Raw genomic sequence first — 20,708 nt, forward strand, 5'->3', positions numbered from 1 at the left:
TTGTCTAGTCTTGTTCTAATCTCACAGCCCCTGTAACAATACTTTCAGGGTCCCGTCTTCTGTACTCGATCTTGCGGATGTGGGAAGTGGGGCATGTAAAAAAAGTAGATAAAATAAGTGATTAGCTGCTTATTAATATTACAAAATAAAGCTGTTACAAAAATGGGGCTGTGTGAATTTACATAGTAAGGTACCAAACTAATTACCCCCATTCAAACATGTGCTGGTGCTGTGAGGTAAACATGCAACAGCAATGAACCAGATACTCCAGGAGTCCCACCCACTCTTGCCTGTTAAGAGTTCTGGAGGCACCTTGTCAGTCCAACAACTTGTATGCAGCTGATGAAGTGAGTTTTGCCCACAAAAACACATGACCCAGTAAATGTTAGCTTAAAGGGCACCAGGACTCCTTGGTTTAGCACAAAACAGCTTAGCTCAGGCACCCTTTAGAAACTTGGCACAGGAGCTTGAAGTACTTACTACACCTCACCCCCTTTGTCAATTATCTTGAAACGCCAAGCTGCTTAAAATTCTTCATAAAGTATAACTGCTTGAACATTAAACTGAAAAAAACCCCCTCAATTACTTTAACCTATTAAAACATACAGCTCCATATTTACTAAGACCATGTTCAGGGCCTGTGGTGTAGAATTTTCAAATGAAGTTGACTTCGCTCTATTGAAATGGGTGTTGTAAATACTGTAAACTCTTAAAAGCCATTGTACTGGAAATATTGCACAAGTGGTGCTATCATTTAACATGTTCATTAACCACAACCATTTAAGATATTAAGATGTATACTATTTCCAATGTCCCATAAAATGCATTTAAGTGAGCATTGTAGAAGTGCACAAAGTTCTATTTTTTTTCTTTTTTTTTATTAAAGGAACACTTAAACTCTTGCATTTGTCTGGAAAGAGCAAATGGAGCAGCCTGTACACACAGCAACTTCTTGTTCCTTCAAACACGTCCCTGTGGCAAATAAAATTGCTGCTGTTACTTACAGCTTCATCCCCAACCCAAGTTGTAACTGTTCCCTTGACCATTATAAAGTAATTTATTACAATCCAGTGCTTTTATTTTTTGTAACGTGTGGATGTTTCAACTTGTTTTAGCACTTGTACAAATTAATGTTTTCATGTTTATAGGACAATTATGAATACAAAAGCATGGGTATAGGAGCTCATGAAAAAAAGGCAATTTTTTCCTCTTCCTGGAAGATTGATTAAACCAAGCATTTCAAATTTAGATATCATGGAAGCAAGTACATCAAAAGACCCTCTATCTGTCATATGGGACAATGAGAGGTGCTGAAAATGCCAGTTAAACAACAGAGGGATTTGGAGTGAGCCATAGGTATGAGTCCTAGAAGTGAGTGCTGGAAGGGGCTGGGGTATGGAGGGATTTGGGGTGTCCACCTCTGGTGGCTGCCACAAGCAGTTCCCCATAGCCGCTGCTCCTGAAAGAGCCACAGTCTAGTGAGTCTGCTGCAAGCAGGCACACTGCCTCTATCAACAGGCAGCAACCCCTGCAGTTCCTGGCCAATGGGCTGGGAGTTGCAGAGCTTATGCTTAGGGAGGACGGATGGAGACAGCATTCCTGTAGAGCAGTGGGACCACTTCCCTGCTTGCACCAGTAAGGATAGGGAGCCACCACAGGTGAGTGCTCCCCAAATCTAATGCTCCAGAACCTCATGTCCCAAACCCCTCCCAGACACTAATTCCCTCTCAAAGCATGCTCTATAAGCCCTCCCCCATACTCCAGTCACCCCTGCACCACCATACAATAAACTGGACTTTCTAGGCAGATCAGAAGTGCCAGTTTGAGCTTGCAGGTTGCTGAAGCATCTAACAAAAGGGCTTTTACTGTATCTTTCAGTGGTTGTCAACTATCAATCATTCATCAGTGCAAGCAGCCAGGAGCATAAATCCTCATTCTCTCTATGAGCAGCTAATCTAACTAGGGAGAAATTTTACACAGTATTTAGATGGCTGGGGACAATTTACCATGAATATATCATACATATTGCATATGCTTGCAAGTTCAGACAGTCTGAAATATAGATGTATACAGTTGCTACTCTGCATGTCAGATTTGATTTTATACTCCGTATTAATACTTTACCTTAATGGAAAACGGACACCAGCTCTGGAAAAATATAATACTACAAAGTATACATATCACCTCCCATCCAGGGCTCCATATACCTTTCATAATTATCAACTGCACAAATGCAAACATGAAATTAGTGGGATCTACACAGACTAGAACATGTTGGACGCTTCTGTTAATGAAAAAGAACTAAATTCAAATCGTATTTCATTTATCTTATAAGTTCCTCTGATCCGAAGAGAGCTGAAAACTTCACTGCCATCTCCACATAATCTTTGAAATATTGATGGACACAAAACATAGTTGCTGAAAACTACAAGAGAAACTTAGCTGTAAAATTAATTTCAATTTCTGTCATCTTACTTCTTTAAAAAGAAGAGTCTGCATGAACATAATTAAACAGGATCTGCTAATGGCTGTTTCAGTAAATCTATTACTAGGGAGTTCTAAATACAATCTTAATGGCAAGAGATACTTAAATGAGTAAGTAACTACCTAAGTATTTTGACTCTCAATACATTGACTAATTCTCACCAAAGATTGCTGTGATAAAGTTGCAGTATTCAGTTGCTCCAATTTATATTCAGAACATACAAAGTTGACAATTTAAAGCTTTATTGTAGTTTGTAATATAAACAAGTGCTGACATTCAGTCAATGTCCATTTCTGGAAGTTTCTTTTCTGTAGCTGTTGGAGCAGTTGTATCAGTGCTCTGTTCAGGAGGCTGGGACCCTATGTTGGCATCTCCTTGGCCTTCTACTGGTCCATTCTGTTCAGCTGGATTTTGCTCCTCTTTAGGGACTTCTGCCTTGGGTTTTGGTTTTGTCACTATAGGATTGCAAATACTGGTCAATTCCTAAAATAAGAGTGGAGAGAATTTATGTTAGAGCATATATGAAGGCTTCTACCTGCTGTCACTGCCTAAAGTAGCTTACAATGACACCGTGAATATTCCCAGTTGAAGGCACTAGAGTTTGGGAGGTTTTGTTGAAAACAATATTCTATTTCCCACGTTCTCTCTATGCTCAGAGAGGCTCTGAGTAAAACACACTGGTAACAAGGATACCACTTATACAAAAGGAAACTGATTTTGAATTTGGAAAGAAATATGAAACAAGATCTTACTTTAGTTTTAGCTTGTATGTCCTTAGTCTTTATAACTGGGTCCAAAGTAAGACTTCTCTTGTTCTGAAGATTAATCTTATTGTTCATCCATTCCATAGCTTCACTTACACTCTTCTCCACTTTTACCATATCTGCTGCATCTAAATGGTCATACTGGTCATCCTGAAGGATGAAGAAAATTACACATTTATACATTGTATTTAATTTGCACAGTGATGCTAGTATTTTAAACCACTGGGCAACATACCTGTTTTGTTTCTTAGCCTCCAATTTCAGTATGGACTGCCAGTTGGAATTTGCCCAAAGGGAAACTATTTTACATTAGCAGGGCAGACCATAGCTGAGTAACCCACTTTACCATTCTGAGTATGGTCAAATGGAAGCAGCAAAACTTCACATGCCTTGATTTCTCTTAGGCTGTGTTTACACTATCTCCCAACTTTGAAGGGGGAATGGTAAGTAGGGTGTCAGCAGATTACTAATCAAGTGCTGGGGTGCATAGGCAGCACTTCATTAAGCTAGTTCTCCGCCGTGGCAACTCTGAAGTGGCGAACTTCCAAGTGCTTGCTTGCATGTAGCTGCAGCTAACCTGCTGGTACTTCAAAGTAACCAGGCTACTTCCAAGTCCTTTACTCTTTGAGGGACCCTTGAGTAAAGGGACTTCGAAGTGCTGGCGGGTTAGCCACGGCTACACACAAGCTGGCATTTGTAAGTTTGCCACTTCCATGTTTCTGCGGGGGGGGGAGAATTAGCATAATGAATTAACTTAATGAAGTGCTGCATATGCACCACAGCACTTCATTAGCAATCTCCCGACGCCCTACTTACCATGCTGCCTTCTAAATTGGGAGCCATGCGAAGTTGGGAGCTAATGTAGACACAGCCTTAGTGGCAGGATCTAGTCTGGGAGAAAGATAGCTTACAAGTATCACTGGCAGTCATTCCAATTATGTGACCATACAAGAATCTTAGTTTTATTCACAGTAAAGTCAGTCAATACTGAGTACTGGGACATTAAGTCCTGCCACTAGTCTCTAAACCAGAAAACTGCATTGTTTGTTGGCCACTGCCAGCATATCTTACACTGAAAAAAAAGATGGAAATATATTTAATAAACTGAAGATACCTTTGCTTTAAATGCATGAATAACTTTCATATACTGTTGTATTTGCTTCCCCAGATCCTCAAATGCTTTTGGTCTTTCCTCAGATTCTTGAAACCGTACCTGAATGGGCTGACCCAGAGCCTGAAATTAAGAACAGGTTACTAACATTTATTGGTCCTACAGTGATTACTTTCAAAATCAGGGAAATAGTGCTGTGCTTTTAAAGCTGAGCCCCCTCCTCACTTTTTAGGAAAAAAAATTAAGTCTCACATCCTCTTCCCACCCTGACACATGCTGTACAAGCTCTTCATAATATGCTTCCCTCCCTTTTTCCCCACAATCTGATGGGAAGTGAAAGTTCACTGTTGACATCAGATTATCACTTACATTCTAGCTAGTACAAACTGAGTGTAGAGGCAGTTCATGTCTCCAAACTACTGTTTCATGATCTCTGTCAGCTAAGGGCTTGTGTGCGTGAAACAGCAAAGAGCACTAAAGGAGTGCAATTTCTAAAGCATACTAATCTGTGGTAGAGTATTTGATCTGCATAGACGCTGCTGGTGTGCACTCAAAGTTCCCAACTCAGAGGGCATGTCCCACATTTGTCAAATACTGGTATTCCGTGGATTTCATCATTATTGCTGAGTGAAAGTATGGAGCTCCACTTATTCACATCTTCAATATTTTATAATCAAACAAAAGCCACTGTGGAAAAGCTTTGTCAAGACCAATTAGAAGGTCCTTATTAAAAAAAACTTAATAGTTCATTATTCCTTCTCAGTTGGAATACATTACAGCATCCTCTCCCTTGCTGTCAATACAAAATATAGCTATCCTTTCACTTCCATTTTACTTTAGCTAAAAGGTTCAAGAGATTCAGAACAACTAACTTCAGGATTAAATCACTGACAAGGTAGTTTTCTTCTTCTAGCTTGTAACTTCAAGATTCATGTTTCTAAAAAGATATTTTCCTGTTCTAGGTCACCTATGCTGCCTTTTCACAAGTAATAGTTCTCTCATCTAGCTTTTCTTCCCCCTCTAAAGAGATTCAGGAGAAAGAAAAGCCCACACAATGCAACACTCACATTACTAACATTTCCTTTCACTTTAGGCTCAATTAAAAGCTTCTTCTGCCTATGCTCTAGTTATTTTCTCCATGCTTGCAAGCTACATCACCTCCCAACTTAAGTAATTTAGGACCTACTAAACCTAATTTACAGCTGAAGTGGAATAAATTCAATTGAGATTTGAAGATGACAGTTACAGTGCTGAAGTGCTACTTACCTTGAGTTCTGTTAGTTTATCAATGTAAACTTGTTTGGGTTGGTCTTCACCGTCTTCATACAGCCAATTTTCAGTGTCTTCCAATTTCAAAGTGAAACTATTTCTATCCTGAGACCAAAAAACCAATATGAATTAAGTACTGAATTCAGAAGTTCTCTCCCATAAGTCAAAAGTGACCAACATTTGGTGTCATTTGTGTATCGTTTCCTAAAAAATGTCAGACAGGTTGTCTGTTCAGTATTTTCTTCTTAAAAAAAAGCATGAAGTGGTGTACAGCAGAAATGTGGTACTGAATTATAAAATGATAAAAATCCCATGGTGATATACTCAAGAGCTCAACTGATTCTGTTTAACACAGAAAAGGTTAAGGGCAGACCAACAGTTAGGGACGTTAACTTTCAGTCTATTCTATTTAATTTCCTGCAAATTTATCCGTGGCCATCAGTACAACAAAAAAAACAGGTTAAAATTGTGCAGCCCTCTACCCCCAAATTTTCTAGGTAAATTCTGTGGTTTATTTTGGTAGGCAGAAGAATGGATGGAAATTCCTCAGGGGATTAATGCTTTGATGAATGGAATTTGATGTGGTTAGCTGCACAACTAAAATGAAACTCAGAACCTAATGCCACCTCTGAGTTTAAGCAAGCAGTATCTCTAATTCTCAAAAAAAACCTATTCATTTGAATAAAAAAGTTACCGTAGCAAACTCAGAACAATTAGCTTTACATTTAGAACAGGGCCACACCACTTGCAGCGTATTCTCTCAATATCATCCTTTTCTTTTGTATTTATTTTAAATCTTTGAATGCCTGTGTTCTAAAACATTCTGATCCATTTCCATTTTCTTCCCTTTTTAACAGAAACGTTGTAAATCATGATCTGCTAACAGCTTGAAATATTTATGTGGTGAGCATGAGATTTAGTATTATGTTCTGATGGGCAGGCACTGCAGGCTTGTATGCCAGCTCTGTTTGTTCCTTATGTGTATCTTCCATACCAGGGGTGGGCAAATACTGTTCTGCAGGCTAGATCAGCGCCACCCGAGTTAGTTGCTAGTGGGCCCACAACTCTATTTGCCTGCACCTCCACACATACTGGACATTTGCAGCTCTTGTTGGCTACAGATTGCCATTCATGGCCAATGGCAGCACCGGAAAGTGATGTCCCGCTCCACACTGCTTCCCTATCACTTCCATTGGCTCTGAACAGTGATCTGTGGCCAGCAAGAGCTGTAACTGCCCCACACCTGCAAAGGCAGAAGTATACTGCCTTTTTTCCGGCCCCCAAATGCTCAGCCCTGTTCTAAACCCATACATAATTTTACTTTGACAGCTTTGCATATACACAGACTAATTATCATCGTAAGGCAATCATCATGATACATAAGCTTCAAGATGTTTTCCTTAAAAAGTTGTAAAATACTTGAATTGCGCAAAAGGATGAAAAATAAGGTTGTTTTATTCAAAAAAAAAAAAAAAAAAAATCCAGGATTTTCCCCAGTAATAACTGGTTTAAAACAAAAATGAAGGGGCATAATCACAGTTAATGTCTACATCAAGAATATTTAACAATATCTTGAATCTATTAGAAAAAATAAGCAGATCCAATGGTTGAAAGCTGAAGATGGGCAAGTTGAGACTGGAAATGAGGTGCAAGTTTTTAATCGTGAATAATTAACCATTAGAACAGTTTACCAAAGGTCACGGTGGAGTCTCCATCACTGAATATTTTCTAAAAGATATTGTCTAGCAATTATTTTGGGAAAATTCTAAGATTACTGCAAGTGTCCTTTCTGGCCTTGGAATCTGAATTCACAGAACGCAGGAGATTTGCATCGAGAACAAGGGGTCTGGTAATTTGCAAATCATCAATTTGTGCTTGTTTCCTCATGTAGAATGTTTATCCTCATAACCATGAGGACTAGAAAGTTACTTTTCTTAAAAAATACAAGCGTCATTTCTGATTATACCAAGCAGGGACACCCCCCACCCCCACATACAACACCAAGGTATTTGACATCCCAGGTTTGGAGACTGGTCATGGAAGAAGAGCTGAAATATCTGACCACTAAAGAACAAAAAGGTATTAGTCAAACTGATACTTACATCTTCACTAACAAATTTCTCATACAAGCTACAAAGTTTGTCTCTCATATCATACACATACTCCTCTACTGCATTCTTGGCATCATTCCGCTCTTTCTCCAGTTTATCCTGCATGATCATTTTACCCTGCAGAAAGAAAATTAGTTCAATCTTACTCAAGAATTAGAGCTCAATTAAAATTTTATTTGGAAATAGCATGAGACAACATACTGAGGAGCAGGTAGAAGCAAATGCATGGATGCATCTTGACACAAGATAAGCCATCAAGACAGAGCAAATTTCAATTGAGTGTCTTTGTGGGGAAATGCATTTTTAAGCTCATCTGCCCATGGTACAATCACTGAGAAGCAGACAGATGGATTATACCCCAAAGGTTGACAAAGCTTAAATTTCATTTGATGAACAAAACATTCTCCTTCCCATTGGTTCCTTGAGATGAAGCCTGCTTTCCATTAGGATTTCTGTATTTCTATTTAGGGATGCCTTTGTAAACGCAACCAAGGGTTTAGGAACCAAATCCAATTCCAAAGCTCCCAATTAGGCTTCTATGCTTTACTCTGGCACTTCCACTCTGCTTCAGTCTCTCCACTGAGAAAGATCTGGTTTGGAAAGGAAATACTTCTTGGTGATCAAAGTATCATCAATCTGCTCTGAGAGGCAGAGTTCCAAGTGTAAGTAGAACCAACTGCATAAATGAAATCAATTTATCTGTGATTGACTTTCACATCTGTCCACATGATGGAAGGTTGCCAGAAGCATTTCTCTCTGTGACTGTCCTTACGCCTCACCTCTCGTGAGGAGTATGGGGTCAATCAATCCCTGGGAGCGTCATTGCGTGCACGCGCAAGATGAAACTCAAGAAGATGGACCCTGATCAGGCTGATCTTCTGCTGTAATACAGCTCTAGCCTCACAGGGAGAAAGGAAACCATTTCAAGGGGCTGAGACTAACCCCTCCAGCAGCCACTGAAGACCAGAAATTCCCATTCTCCAACCATTTGCACAGTCAATACTTCCTGAGCAAATGAAAAAACTAGCAGAGCAACACTTGCATTTACCCTTCTAGCATCCAATGCAATTGGTAACTCATCAGCAAACTGAAGCTCGTAAATCATGAGACGTAACTCTGGCGCACAGAACATTTTTCTGCCAACAAATTGCTTATTTCAGTCACTCAGCCTCAAGATCACAGGCAAGTCAGGCAGAGGCATGAAGAAGCAGCTACATCAGAAACATTGCCAAATGGACTAGTATTTCAAGTTTCACAACTCTGAAAAACGGAAGTGGTTGGTGAACAAACTCCCAAAATGGAGGAGATCTCACCAGAAGATAGTGACACTGATAGGCTAGCCTATATTTATAGCACAGTGGACTGAAGAGTCCAATCAGAAGTGGCGACTCTGTTGGTTGCTGTAGTGACAATCCCTGGATTGAAAAAATGTACAGTCTCAGAGAACTGGTCTCCTACTCACCTACTGAATAGCCAATTAATTCTTTTAAACCAGGCTAAGCAGCATAATGATCAAACTCAAAACATGGTATACCTGAGTTTTCCACTTATAAGAGTGACCACTGACATAATGAAGAATTCCAGGTCTAATGCAATCTGAGTTGTGCAGGTAGCTAAAAGTACAAATGCTCTGGCTGTGGCCCTAGATATGCATGATTTAGGAGCACACACCAGATGGATTGGCTGATCGGAGCAGGTGACAGTGCTTTAGAGCAACTGTTAAGTCTATAAAGCAATGCAGGACTAGTGAAATAAAGAACAATGCAAGTTAGAAAAACGTAGGTGCTATAAACAGTGTGAAAGGGATTTTTTTTGTCAGACTGAATTCTTTACACTATTTTGAAAAAAGTTAGTTTACTTCACAATGTAGCGTTGTCACCATTTAAGGTTTCAAAAAAATCTTGTGCTTTAAGGCAAGCAGCCTCCATTAACTGACATAGTAACAGCTTCCCCCAAATGCCACACGACCCAAGGATCTGCAGTTTCTGGGGGCAAAGAACTACAGCTAGCGTCTCATTTGGAGCTTGTATTTAATTAATTTGTCCCCCTCCTACCTACATTACATGCTTTAATGCCTTTAATAATTTTCACAAGTCACAGAGAGGTTCTGTGGTAGTTTGTATCTTCACAAAACAAAAAAAGCGGTCCTGTAGCACTTTAAAGACTAACAAAATAATTTATTAGCTGATGAACTTCCATGGGACAGACCCACCGCTTCAGATCTGGAAAATCCTCATAAATGGTAACTTGAGATGGAGAATTTACCAGAAAGATGGGGAAAAAAATAAAATAAAAACTGATGAATCAGCTCCCCCACAGAGCAGGAAGGGGTGGTGGAAAAGAAGTCACTCACCTTCATGCAGTAACAAACAGTTCTTTGAGATATGTCCCCCTGCAGGTGCTCCACAGAGGTGTCAGCACATCCCTGCACTGTAGATCAGAAGCTCTGCAGAGCAGTTCCCCCTCAACCCTCCCACCCCCACATGTGTAGGAGCTGTCAGGGGATGTCACCATACTGAGGAGAGAGAGAGCGCACACACATGGCACAGCTCTCCTCTGTTCATTTTCTACCTGAAGTTGAAACTCTCAAACTCCAAGAAGAGGAGAGGAAGGAAGTGGTGTGGAGCACCCGCAGAGAACTACTGTTACCGCACGAAGATGAGTAACAACAACTCCTTCGAATGCTCCCTGAAGGTGCTCCACATAGGTGACTCCATTCAGTATCCAATTTGCTGGAGGGTAGATATTTGAGTCTTTAAGTAGAATAATGTAAAACAGCATCTGCCAAGGCAGTGGCAGGTATCAGTCCTTTCTGTAGCACATAATGCTTTGAAAATGTATGGTGTGAGGACCAGGTGCCTGCTCTACATGTCTACCAGAGTGATATTACTAACTAAAGCAATTGTTGCAGCCATCACTCCTGTCAGAGTGGGCTCTAAGACTGTGGTGGCTGCTTGCATCTAAATTAGTATGCAGCGCAAATGGAATCTGCAATCCACTCAGATAGGCATTGTGTGGAAAGAGCTTTTCCTGCATGTGGCCCCAACCATGGTACAAAAAGTTGGTCAGATTTCATATTTAGTTTGCTTCTATTGAGGTAGAAAGCAAGTGCACATCTAAACACTTCGTATATGCAATACAGCCTCCCTAGGAGTGAAACTTAGAAAAATGAGTATATAGGTTCATTTACATGAAAATCAGATATGACTCTTGGGGAGACACTTTGTATGGAGGCTGTTTGCCTCCGTGTTGGCATGGAGCGTGTATGTAACCTGCAAACCACTTGGGACAGGTGATGTGCTGAAAGAGCTGTTCCTGCATAAGGCCCTGACCATGCCACAAAGAATGGCAAATTTTCTGATTGATCTAATTCTCAAGATGAATGGAACTGCTTTCCTTTCATCAAGGGTGAGTAATAAAACCCTGAGGAGAGGGTTTGGATGGGGCATAAGTATCACTTCATCTCTGGTGAAAGGAGGGTCCACCCTGAGGGCTGCAATTTCTCCTACGCTTCTTGCTGATGTTACTGCCACTGTGAAAGCCACCTCCATAGACTGGTTTTGTAGTGACCTAGTGAATAGCAGTTCAAAGGATGGTGTATCTACGAAAGTTTTACTTTTCTTTGCTACCCCTTTACTTTGCAAACTGTTGCGTGTGTTTTGCAGGGAGTCCTCTTATTAGGCAGTCATTCTGATATGAGGAGATGCAACTTTCTGCTTGCGCAAATGAACTGCCACTACTGCCAGTACCTTGGAGAATAGCCTCAGTGAAACAGAGGGGCCAAACGGAAGTACCAAGTACTGGAAGTGTTGTCAGCCAACCAGATATCTGAGGTTTTTCCTGCATATAGACATCTGGAAGATCAAGAGTCATCAGCCAGTTGTAGTACTGCAGCTGTCAACCCTTTACCTTGCCATGTGGCACGATAGGCAGACATGCTAATGGGGTAAAGCCTGGGGCTTTGTTAGATCCAGTATTTTGCTAGTAGCAAGGCACAGTGTTTGTGACAGCAACATGACTCCGATTTTGAGCCACATTAGTCTTAGGCTTGTCCAGACGTTTGGATATTGAAGCCCGGTCTTGCAACTTCTGAGGCGCATTAGATGATGGCAGCCCCAGCAAGCTCTTGTGTGGAGCCCTCATGAGGAACAGAGCAGGCTTGGCGGGGGAATTCCGCATTAGCATCTACATTTACATTCTTAAATTGTTACAGAGCTCGCAGCTGGACCAGCAGCAGCTGCATTATCTAATGTCACCATATGTATGGTATAAGCAGGATGGGATTCTTATTTTGTTTGATTCACACAGGAACCTGAATACTCAGCGTGCGAAGGGTGGCTGTGGAGTTTTTCAGGGAGTGCAAGGAAATGTCTAAACTCTTGCAAGGTCTTGGATCTTCAAAGGGGAGATCTTCCACTCTTGCCTGATCCACCTTTGGGAAACCAAAAGAAATGGAGCCATGAGACTGTCAGCAGAGGGGCTGGACTCGACCTCCTGAGGTCCCTTCCAGCCCTATGATTCTATGATAATCACTCAGGAATGTGCAGCAGTGTCAGCAGACTCAATGAAGGCTTGTAGATCTGTCCTCACTATGAGGAAGCCCTCACTAGTATTGTCTGTAAATTGCTCTTTTATGATCTGGAATATATTCAAATAAGGGTAGGCATTTGTTCATGTGTGTGCATATATTTTGCCAGCAATGCTGTATAATTTGATATATGTAGCTGGAGGAAAGCAGAGAAGGCCTTTCTACCCACGCATTCAAGTCACTTCCACTCCTCATCAGGAGGAGCACATTTAGTTAAAAACTATTTATCCCTCTGGTTGGCACCAGCAATCATGAGGGAATTAGTAGGAGTGTGTGAAAGAGGAACTCCACAGCCTGCAAGGCAACATATGTTCTGTCACCCTTGTTGCTCTCTGGCAAAATGGTGGCTGGTGTTTGCCACATGTTTAGCTGGATCCAGAAGGACACCACCAGTTTTACTGACAGCATGGCATGGAGTATGCTGATGAGTTTATGTTGGGTATTGGGCTATGACAGTGGAATCTCTAGCATGTTAGCCACCCTTCTAAAGAGATACAGGAACAATTTGAAGTCATCAGCTGTAGAGGGAGGCAGTGGCATCAGCATATCCTCAGAGGAGAGCTGCAATTGTGTGTGTGATAAATCATAGGAGTCATCACCAAGGAACTCGTCTGACTCAGTTTGATCCTCAGACACATCCAAAGAGAGTTTGAAGTATGTCTCAAAGGGCTGAGCAGCATGTTGACATTATTGTTGCTATTGGTATGTTGTTAGAGGCACCTAGAGATCCCAGTAGGGCCAGGTGAGACACATGGACCTAACAGGTAGTTGCCACTGGCCAGGGAGCCACTAAGTCATCATTGATCGTGGCCGATTCGGCCCTTTGAGATGGGAGGGACGCTTAGGTGAGACAACGTTTGACGGACACTGCTTGCTCTTCGCTGTACAGGGAGTAGGGAGGGACTGTCACGTTTGACTGATACAGTCTGGCCAGTGATGGACAGGCATCAGTACCAAAATAAAGCGGAAGGCACTGTGGTTGCCCTCAACTGGTCCCAGAAAGTGAAAGGGTCCAAGTGTGAAACAGGCAGCAAGCAATACTGCAGCTTCAGACACCTACCTGGTCATGCAGCAGGACAAGTGCATATGCTGATGGGGTCAAGCATGAGATTCTGTTTGACTTGCTAGTTTTCCCAGTAGCACAATGCAGTGTTTGTGCCAGCAAAGCCATGGCTTCAAATTTGAGCCACATTTGGCTTGGGCTTGCCTGCTTGTTTGGGTCTTACAACCAGGTCTTGCAACTCTCAGGGTGCAGTAGGAAATGGCAGCCCAGGTAATCTCTTGTCCAGAGCCCCACAAGGGAACAGAGCCAGCTTGGTATCATCCTCACTGGGTGAGGGGAATTCCCGGTTAGCATCTGCATTCACTCTTTGGTGGTTTAGAGGATGTAAAGGGCACAGCTGGAGTAGCAGCAGCTACTTATCTGACATTGCTGTAAGAATAAGGTAAACAGGGTGTTGAGAAGCAGAAGTAGTGAAGTGCTGCAGCAAAATAAATGCTGTGCTGTGTAAACACAAGCAAGATAAGGCTCACTCAAGAACACCCTGTATTCTCAGCAACACCCTCCCCGCCCTTTCAGGCAAATAAGACTTGAGCCTGGTAAAAATAAGACGACAAGAGCAGTAAAATATATGCAAGAAGCCTGAAGTAAACAGGGGGGATAAGGATTGAGGGAACTGGTCTGAGGTTGTCTCCTCAGGTGAAAATAAGAAAACAGAAAACAAAATGAAAATACTTGAAATAAATACCGCACTGCTCAGTGTTGAAGAAGCAGGCAGTGGTTTAACAGCCCTGATGGTCAGCTGTTGTAGATGTGGGCTTTCCAGAATGCTTAGGCATGCTCGCCAGGTCCTAAGACCCTCAGAGAGGTGGCAAAGGTTGCCCCAGTTAGCACTTATCCAGAGTCCCTTCAAGTTAATAAAAAGGCTCTAGCCTGGTAAAGTAGGCAGGCAAAAACTGCAAAATATGTGCAGCAGGAGCTGCTACAAGCCTGAGGTAAACAGAGAGCAGGAGGGGAAGGGTGTGAAGCAGTCTTCCAAGGTAAAAAAGAAAAAAATGGTGCCCGTTCTGCCATAGATGCAGAGCTGCTAGGAGCTGCCGGTGGAAGTATATGCAGCTTTCCCGAAGTTCATGCCTCAGCAGTGCCAACTGACATGGCTCACTTGATCTCTGCCTCAGTTCTTCTGGTAAGTCCACTTCAGCATTTCCTCACAGCACCAGATATTGATGGCACTGGGAAATGCAGCACTGGTGGAGGCATATGTTGCTTCTCAGGAGCAAAAGCCGTAGAGGCACCCATTGGTGTGGATTCCCTGATTTCTCCCTCAGATCTCCTTGCCAAGGAGGACCTGCAGCTCTCTACAGTACCTGACATGGGAGGCACCAGAGAATGCAAGGCAACTCAGATGGAGTGCAAACCAATGAAACTGTCACAGCCTGAAAGTCTCTGCAGGGCAATGTAGCTACCCTATCTCAGATCTTTTGCTGCAACCACGTTTGGTGTGTCCCTGACTGAGAAGGACTTTTGCCAAAGTAATGACTTTAAATGTGCTTCATGTTCCTTACATGCTCTTGGTGGCACACCCTGGCAATGTGGGCACTTAGAAATGCTGTGGGATTTACCCAAACACTCAAGGTATGAAACGTGCCCATCAGACATGGGCATAGCGCCTCCACAGGTATCGCAGTTCTCCACAGAGGCACAGGCTGTCTTTGAGAGAAAACTGTTGAAAGAAAAAAAGCTGCTGCCGTGCCTGCACAGCAGCCACTGCCTTTCTCTACCCCCCCCCCACCCACTGAGATAAATATAGTTTAAAAACAAACAACTATTAGAATTATTATGGAAAGGCATGAGGCAAAGTCAAAATTGAGCACCTCCCCAAAGTCAGGAAAAGAGCTACTCTGCACCCATCCACAGCTGAGGATAGGAGAAAAAAAACTGAGGAGACCTGTGCTGCACACCTCTCCTCAGGGCAGTGATGTCACCTGCTGGCTCTTATGTACATGCAGCACATGCACAGGGGACTAGGGGGAGATGACACTTCTGCAAATCATCTGATCACAGCACAGAGACACAGCAACACCTACATGAAGAACCTGCAGGAGTACTAGAAGGAGAACATTACTTACTGCAAGTTACTGTTAAGTGGGCTGCCTGGGATCACTAAAAATAAAGGTGGGGAAACTGTCCTTGTAACGCACACAGTAAGTGATGTCTTGAGTCTGAGGCGTTATCCAAGGTGAACTCCACTTCAGATGCCTCCCTCTGTCATCTGGTGTTAAAGTCTGTTTTAGAATGCAGGATTTCAAGTCTTGAATGCTATAGCCTGCTCATTTGGAATGCTCAATGACAGGTTTATGTATATTCATATTCCTAATGTCTGATTTGAGTACATTCATTCTTTGGCAAAGTGATTGTCCCCTTTGTCCAATACACAGAGGGGCACTGCTGGCACACGATGGCATATCTCGCATTGGTAGAAGTACAGGAATATGAGCTCCACTGTGCTTTGGTCCAGTGATGGTGTCTCCAGTGTAAATATGTGGACAGTGTTGGCAGTGGAGTTTGTTGCAAGGAAAAGTTCCAGGACTAGTATTGCTGTGGTGTGGCATGTGGCTGCAAGTGAGAATTCTCCTGAGGTTAGGTGGCTGTCTGTAGGAAAGGACAGGTCTGTCACCCAGGGCCTGAGAGAATGTAGCATCATGTTCCAGTATAGGTTGTAGGTTTTCAATGATATGGTGGAGGAGTTTCAGTTGGGAGCTATACGTCATGACAAGTGGTGCTGTGGTTATTAGCCTTCTTGGGCCTGTGTAGAAGTAGCTGGTTTCTAGGTATTCATCTGGCCGTGTCTTTTTTTAAAAAAAAAAAAACTTCTGGTGGGTAATTAAGTTTTACCAACACCTGATACAGATCTTGAAGTTTTTGGTCTCTGTCAGTAGGACTGGAGCAGATGCAGTTGTATTTAAGGGCTTGATTACAAACGCTGGACTCCATGATGCGTCCTGGATGAAGCTGGAGGCATGTAGGTAACAATGCAGTCAGTGAGATCCCAGTCGAGAGTGGTACCGATTTGGCCATCAGTGACTTGTACTGTGGTGCCCAAGAAATGGATCTCTTGTGTAGAATGGTTAAGGCTTAGATTGATAGCGGGATGCCGGGTGTTTACATCTCTATGGAATTCTTCAAGAGTCTCTACCATGGATCTAAGTGATAAAAGATACCTCTTTCCACTGAAAGCACTAACTTGCAAAGGATTAGATAGGGGTGGTCTCAAACTAATGTGATGAATACAGTAATAATCAGTTAAGTTATGGGTTCTGAAATTTTTCAAAGCCTGTTCAAAGCCCTTTACTTGACCCCCGGAAAGTATCTGTAGTCCCTATTTCCAATTACAAAACATCCCTGCAGCAAGCTACAGCAGCTGCTCATCACAAGGTGTTGATTTTTAACAATTACTGTAGTAGTTTTGCCCTTGTTACAGAAAAAAAGTTAGTTATGCAAACTCCTCATTCTCTCTGCTGCGTTTCCCCAGCAAGAGATGAGAAGAGTCAGCACCTTCTGACCAGCAGTGTCTATGCACACCACAATATTTTAGAATATGGCCTAGAAGACAAAGGTAAAAGTACCATTTGGTTAATTTACCTCATTCTCAATGAATAAGTTCAACATATCCTTCCCTATCTGCCACAACAAGTGATTCTCAATGGGAAGATCCACTGTAGTAGTCTTTACTTTAGCCTTCTTGGCTTGAGGAGGTTGATCCATTTTCTTATCTTTTGAGCCAGCCTGAGATGTCTGGATTTAAACAAACAAACAAAAAAAAAAAAAAAAAAAAAAAACACACACACCATGCACTTTCAGGATACAATAGTCACTAAAGGGCCCTCAATTCAATTTGCACTTGTTAAACATCATAACAGAACTGAGACATTTTAATACACTAGAGCTAACTGTCAGTGCTGTCTAACTGCTTGTGATTGGAGTTCTTGGATGCCTTGAAATTCTGTAACAGTCTATAGATTTTGCAGCCCTATTTTGGCATTAAGAAAATTAGGCTGCAGCTTCACTTATATGAAAAGAGAAATTTCAATAAATGAATTTAAATACTGAGCTGCATGTGATCAATAATCATGTGCTACTTATTTTAAAATTAAATTTAGTTTTATGCTGCTCCAAGTTTTGTTTTAACTATGACACATATTTCTGAATTGAAAGCTAAACTACAATGCTCCCATTGTTCAGGGGAAATTCGTAGTTTTGGCAGCTGAGTAGCAGACAGTGGGACCATTTGGTACCAGTAATACTGTTAGAGATTGGGCTAAGCACTTTTTTGTTTAAAGCACTAGTTAGAGAAGGGGTGGGGAACCTTTTTTGGGTCAGGGCCCACTCACCCACAGGAAAAAAACCCAGAAAACCAAAAGCCCTTCATTGATGTGGCACCTAACTGAAAATGTAATATTGTAAGAAAGGTCATAATGGATCAGACCAAAGGTACATCTAGCCCAGTATCCTGTCTTCCAACAGAGGCCAATGCTAGATGGCCCAGTGGGAGTGAACAGAACAGATAATCATGAAAGCAATCCCTCTGTCATCCATTTTCAGCCTCTTGACAAAGGCTAGGGACACCATTCCTACCCACCCAAGATAGCAACCACTGATGGACCTAACCTACATGAATTTATCTAGTTCTTGAACCCTGTTAAACTCCTGGCCTTACCACATCCGCTGGCAAGAAATTCCACAGGCATATGGTGTGCTGCCTGAAAAAAACAGACTTCCTTTTGTTTTAAACCTCCTACCCATTAATTTCACTTGATGGCCCCCTAGTTCTTATGTTACCGGAACAAATAGCTTTCCCTTATTTACTTTTTCCATACCTGTCGTGATTTTCTAGATCTATCATATCCTCCCTTACTTTCCACTCTAAGCTGAAGAGTCCCAGTCTTTTAAATCTTTTTTCATATGGTACCCATTCCAAAAGCATGTTTGTTGTCCTTTTCTGAACTCTTTCCAATGCCAATACATCTTTGAGATGAGGTGACCACATCTGTACACAGCATTCAAGATGAGAGCATACTATAGGCTTATATGGAGGCAATAAGATATTCTGCATTATTCTCTATCTTTTTTAATGATTCACAACACTGCATCCATTTATGCTCTGTTCATAATTTTAAGGTACTAATCACAAACAAGAGAGCTACAAATACAGCAAGGTCCCCACACTTGTGAACTTAAGGTTTGGAAATTCAGTTATTCATTCATGAGCACCAACAGCCACCACTTCCCTGGGGAGGGGAGTGCCTTCTGTATTCACGAAAATTAACATTCACGAGGTTTCTGAACACCAAACCCTCTGTACGTTTGCAACCCCACTGTATGCTTAAGTGAAACCAAACCCTCTGTTGCAACCCTACTGTACGTTTAAGTGAAAGCTCAAGTTTCTACAGCTTGGTTCTGTGGCTAGGAGTGGAGAATAGGTCCTGATTATATTACAGGGCAAACATCCCAGAACACAAAATTCTACAATCAGATAAGCTAAACAAATGAGACAAAGACATTTAGTACCTCCATTTCTTCAGACTCTGCCTTATTGTCAGCTTGTGCTTGCTGCTGCTCTTCATTCTTTTGTTGCTCTTCCTGATCTACTTGCATCTTCTGAAATTAGAGAAAAACACAAGTAGAGCTAAGTCTTAAATATTTAGTTTAATACGACTGTATACCCACCCAATTTAACTTCTGGACTGGTCTCTGTGCTTGTATACAGAGTGTTCTTCAAGTTTACCTGGAGAAGGAGTTGGAGTCATCAAGCTGCTGCCTAAATAACTGCTCTATCAAATGCTGCATCATCCTTTGCCTGTTATGGTATAGTGCAGACGTAAGGAATCTACAGCTCACAGTAAGCCTTGGCACGAACATGCGCACATGTGTCCCCAAGCCCAGGGTGCTGTAGCATGAGGGCTTTTCCCCTTGTCACTGATGTCTGCCCTCCAACCAAGAAAAAAAAGGTTCCCCACCCTTTGCCTAGTAGGATGAGAAAGTATGAACAGATGGCCATGTCACTGCCCTGCAAGTGTCCTGAACTGAGATTTGCAAGAGAAATGCCAAATGATACTTGTGCTCTTGTGGGATCTAGCTGGAGCTGGGACCTCAGTCATGTCATAGCAGGCCCTGATGCAGGATGTGATCTATGAGACGTGTTGAGACAAGATGAGGAGTCCTTTCATTCTTTCCAACTGTTTCAATAAAGAGCTGTGGTCACTTACAAAACGACTTTGTGCATTCAGTATACAAGGCTAGGGTGCAACTGACATCCAGTGACTGGAAAGCCCACTCTTCTGAGATTTGGGGAAGAAAACCAGTAGATGATGTCCTGGTTTACAAGGATGTGGGAAAGCACCTTGGGCAGCAACCCCAGATGCATTTTTGTCACTGTAAACATGAGCGTGTGGTGGCTTGGAGATAAGGGTCCAGAGCCACTTGGAACGCCACCTTCCAGGATGGGGTGCAAAATCACTAGGGTCTTTAAGGGTGGATCCACGAGTCTGTAGGGCAGGGTGTCTGACCTAGATATTTCCAAACTTTTGAAGAATCTCCCCACCATGGGGTGACAAACAGTTCATTCCCCATCACTAGGTGGAAGGCACATGGCTGCTAAGTGGACCTTAATGGACAACAGCACCAGTCACTGATATTTCAGGTATAAAATGTAGTCAGGTGCTAATGGGATATCTAGCAGAAGGGTAGCCATGTTAGGCTGTATCCACAAAACCAAGAAGTCCTATGGCACCTTGTAGACCAAGAAACTTTGGAGCATAAACTTTCGTGGGCAAAGACCCACTTCACCAATGCATCTAATGAAGTGAGTCTTTGCCTATGAGAGCTTATGCTCCAAAAATTTTGTCCATAGGGTGCCACAGGACTTCTTGTGGTTTTTAATAGGATAGCTGTTTCTTGTGAGCTAATGCCCTTCAGATGCCATTTTGGTAGGTATCCCACCTGAATGGAAGGTTTCCTTATGCCCAAAAGGGATCTTTTTCATAGGGATGTTAACATTGAACTGGCATGCCTCACCCTAAACAGGAGGCGGCCTACCAGTTATGGCTAAACAGAGGCGGCTGGAGCAAAGATAAAGGAACAAAAGACTATAAAAAATTAGCCTGCTGTGGGCAGGGGGACACTCTGGGCCTGCCAGAGCATCCTCCTTTTCCCCAGCTGTGCCACAGCCACTCCCTTCCTCCACATTTAATTGATTAGCTTAATTACATGGGATTTTACATCCACCCTTGCTAACAGTCTGAGCACTGCAGTTCTAGTTGGTTCAGCCAGGCAGTTTCCACACCACGAAGTCAAGCGACTCCAAGATTGGGGTGCTGCAAC

The 20,708-nt window shown here is 42.3% G+C and overlaps 1 protein-coding gene across 1 annotated transcript in view; it reads right to left on the reverse strand.

Annotated features, from left to right (window-relative positions):
• Positions 1-2,710: 2,710 nt before the first annotated feature.
• The window catches only part of HSPA4 (heat shock protein family A (Hsp70) member 4), a 41,989-nt gene continuing 23,991 nt past the window's right edge, over positions 2,711-20,708 (reverse strand). The window contains exons 13-19 of the mRNA XM_075009773.1: positions 18,897-18,986; positions 16,971-17,123; positions 7,732-7,857; positions 5,627-5,734; positions 4,364-4,483; positions 3,238-3,399; positions 2,711-2,968 (exon numbers count right to left, since the gene is read on the reverse strand). Coding sequence (XP_074865874.1) covers positions 2,762-2,968; positions 3,238-3,399; positions 4,364-4,483; positions 5,627-5,734; positions 7,732-7,857; positions 16,971-17,123; positions 18,897-18,986 — 966 coding nt within the window. The 3' untranslated portion in view covers positions 2,711-2,761. The remainder of the gene's footprint in view (positions 2,969-3,237; positions 3,400-4,363; positions 4,484-5,626; positions 5,735-7,731; positions 7,858-16,970; positions 17,124-18,896; positions 18,987-20,708) is intronic.

This window comes from Carettochelys insculpta, chromosome 15 (assembly GCF_033958435.1).
Source record: "Carettochelys insculpta isolate YL-2023 chromosome 15, ASM3395843v1, whole genome shotgun sequence".
Taxonomy (NCBI): Eukaryota; Metazoa; Chordata; order Testudines; family Carettochelyidae; genus Carettochelys; species Carettochelys insculpta.